The sequence below is a fragment of the Diadema antillarum genome, unplaced genomic scaffold (genome assembly GCF_040938485.1).
Source record: "Diadema antillarum isolate AM-2024a unplaced genomic scaffold, OU_Dant_1.0 scf00000025, whole genome shotgun sequence".
In the NCBI taxonomy this organism is placed as follows: Eukaryota; Metazoa; Echinodermata; class Echinoidea; order Diadematoida; family Diadematidae; genus Diadema; species Diadema antillarum.
Window position 1 is genome coordinate 5,112,475 of NW_027270914.1, and position 3,525 is coordinate 5,115,999.

General features: G+C 40.5%; 1 protein-coding gene across 1 annotated transcript; it reads right to left on the minus strand.

The window, feature by feature from the left end:
* Window positions 1–408: 408 nt before the first annotated feature.
* Window positions 409–1,465, minus strand: LOC139733617 (small ribosomal subunit protein bS21m-like). The gene is made up of 2 exons (XM_071644430.1): window positions 1,366–1,465; window positions 409–586 (listed from the first exon to the last, which is right to left on the minus strand). Exons 1-2 carry the CDS (start codon window positions 1,446–1,448, stop codon window positions 409–411), a joined length of 261 nt encoding a protein of 86 aa, XP_071500531.1. The 5' UTR covers window positions 1,449–1,465.
* Window positions 1,466–3,525: the final 2,060 nt, after the last annotated feature.

Sequence of the window (3,525 nt, forward strand, 5' to 3'; positions counted from 1 at the left end):
TTCTCCATACACATTTCCTGTGAACAAACTTTTTTCATCTGTTAGTACAATATGTAATGGTCAAAATACAGCACATGGATTATCCCCAGTCGTGCTGTGCAACACACACCAAACTGATGTCTCAAAAAGTTATCTATCACATCAGTGATCACCATGCAATGACAGCTGCCTTCTCATTGGCCTTGCTCAGGTACACGCTCTGTTTTTTATGCTTCCTTGTGCTAAATCCCATTGTGCTTCATATTTCCTGGCTGTCAATCACTTCCTTTTTAGTCCAACTCTGCTCAGCACACTTCATCACAGATTCGAACCCGTTCTCCCTCATGCCGAATCAAACTCCGCCACCTCACTTTCTTCTAGTGATCGCCAAACCAGACATGTCAATTTATGGAAGCCTTATGGCACTGTCTACATTGGCCATGGATCCGTCCTGTTCTTTCTCATGATGAAGCTTATCCTACGCCTCATCTCCTGGTTGTAGATGCCTTTCATGTTCTCGTACTCCTTCCTCCGACGCTCCTGGAACGGCTTCTCAAAGTAGCGCTTCCTCCGCACGGTCTCTATGATGCCATCTCTGTTCAGAGCGCTGAAAATGAGGAGAGATGGACACAGAGCAGGTCAATGCCACACATTGATGGTGAAAAATGTGAAGAATCAATTTATTGTTTATTTAATTTATTTAATTCATTTTCTGGTCAGTTTTCTTCTGTTTGCATTTTTTAAGAATCAATTTCAAAAGTGAAAATCTGTATGAGAGTGATTGCGAGCCTCATCTGGCCATGACATCATCGCTTTAATTCAACTTGCATAATGCAACTATGATTGATATCACTACTTTAGAACAGCATGTGAAACATTCACATGCATGTAACTTACATATACACTGTAGTATTTTTTCTCTTCTGACTTGAATGACTCTTTCATTGTTCTGTGTGTTTTATTTCACTTCACATATTACAAAGGCTGACATCTTGTGCATACAGGGGAAGGGCCTAAAAACCATGACAATGACCTTGTTATAATTTATTAGGTTTCTCACTATACAGTATCAGGCTACAAAAACACAGAAATATAAAAAGTTAGGACCTGCAAAATCAGCCTCCTATAAGAGGGTTTGCTACATCCAACCTCTTTTTTATGAGGTTCCACTTGCTTTTTGTTTGTGAATGGCACATGCCAGGTCGATATAATTTTCTGACTACTATTATTCACCTGGGTGAACCACAAGAGGTTGGTACTTGTATCTCTTGCCTTTTTGTCTGCTGTGTGTGTGTCTGCATACTGAATGGGGCACTTTACACGGCATGGAGTTACACAACTTTGACCACTTGAGTACATGTTTGCCATAAGTTCATACTAACTAACCTGTTAAGTGTTCTGTAGGCGGAGTCTACATCTCCATTCTTCACGAACACTGTTCGGGCAACAAAGCGTAGGTGTCTGCTCATGGTGTTTCCTTGACGACCGACCTACAGCTGTATGCATTGAACGGGATGAAAGCACAAAATGTTATAATACAGTCGTTTCTCCTAGCCAAAGCATACATGTATGTGCAAAATATGGTCTATAAGTATTCACCTATATAATGCAGTATTTCAGTAATCAGCCCCACTGTTGTATTTTGACTCTTTGGAAGTCACATGACCAATTCCTCCTTGCCCATTAAGACAAATACAGTCCATTTAAACATAACATGATATGATTAACCACGCAGAGACCAAATAACAAACAGTTACTGTAAAACCAGAATTTTTGCATGCATGAAATTTTTGCAAATTTCTTCTTCAAGATACTCCTCAATGTTCCTTCTAGAACCAAACGAGAAGAATTTCGTGAGAAGCCAAGATTTGCAAAACTTAAAATGTACGTGAACGTTCTTGTCTACACTTAGGTAAATTGAACGCCGTCAATTCGCAAAAGTGTCTAGCCGCGAAAGCCGTCGGCTCTAATTGGAGGAAAACTTCATGTGCAATTGTTTCTGGTTTTACAGTCATTCTGTAGAGATATTCACATTTGACTTCAGTTTCAACTGATTTGACAAGACTACTAGTAGTTGTCTAGTAGTACTAGTAAGAGATACATGTCAATGTAGACGTCTAGCACTAGTCTACCTATCATAGTGGCTAGATGAAATTTGAGAGAGAGAGAAAAAAAAATCCATACATATTCACTCTGGAGCCACCATATTAAACAAAAGAATTGTTAAAGTGACAGATGAGCAAAAAATACACTGAATCCTTCCCTAAAGGTAAATATCAGTGGAACTTCCAATCCAAGTTCAAACTGGATAAATTGCGCGCTGTGCATTGCGTGCCGCGTACCTTATATACCATGGCCGTAGCCTAGGCGTATAGGCGTAAATTTAATCCCATGGACCCAGGTTGTCCTAGGCATCATGAATAGAGTAACTGCGTCAGTAAGCGGCTGTGCAGCCGTTCGCGGCAGGTACAACATACACGGTAATATACCGCTAAACACTGCATTGCACTGTTACATGCACACTACACATATACTAACACACTAGCAATCAACATAGACCAACCGATAAAATGGGCACGATCTCTGACGAAAGTGAAATTTTCTCACCTAAATGACAACATATCGCATCCAAAATGAAATTTTCGGTACTTCTTAACATAACAGTTAAGAAACAATGGTCCAAGAAACTTGATTTTTTTTGTCGTTTTCTCGATGTTCATGAATTTTGAAAACATATCCTCACATACAATAGAACTTTTGCGAGCCGATGTGGGTCGCCATTTTTTTCGGAAAGTGGATGTTACCAGCGAAATAAAAATGAGAAAAACACGAGAAAGACATCAACAACACCTCCAGAATTGCGATCTTGTTTGCGGCCAATGCATGTGAGCCCGCTATTTTCACGTGCTTTCGCAATGGGAATTGGCGCTTTGGTAATACGCAATGTTCGCGAGACATGTGAAGGCGTTCAGCTAAAGATCGCGGAGCACGCGCGTATTGCATAGGGATTGTACATCGTGCCGCAAGCAGAAATACTACGTCGCATATCGCCCTTATCGGCGAAAATTGTGCCGGGTTTTGCCCTGGTAAATCATGAAAACTGCGTTGGTCAATGGTAAATTTCTTTTATGAAAGCAATTGCGTTAATGAATAATCTTGTCTATGATATATGAAATGGTTGAAAATAATTTGCCTGATTTGTTTACAAGTTGGAAAAACCCTTAACAATGCTTAAACTGCTGCAAACGGGATATTTTACTCTAATTGATGATCGCGATCGTAAGTTGTTTACCTAGGTTCACCCCTGATCACGTGTAATATTTATCACCATTAGTTTAATCCCTAAGGACAGCTCCCCCCGGCCCTGTGGCTTGTCACCGCCTCTCCTTGATTGAACAGAGTGTGAAATTGAGGATCATCATAGACATGGACATTGGTCAGCACATGCACTCGAGCCAACATGAAGTATCAGTACATGGGACTGTAGAAAAGTCAGCCGATCGATGATTAGACTAAGGTTACTTATATCAGTGAGGGGTTCTCACT

What these genes read in the sequence shown, in the direction of transcription:
- LOC139733617 (XM_071644430.1), bottom strand. Translation starts at nt 1,448, where the DNA reads ATGAGCAGACACCTACGCTTTGTTGCCCGAACAGTGTTCGTGAAGAAT. An exon ending in GCCTACAGAACACTTAACAG is followed by an intron (nt 587 to 1,365) that starts GTTAGTTAGTAT and finishes CCTCATTTTCAG; the next exon opens with CGCTCTGAACAGAGATGGCA.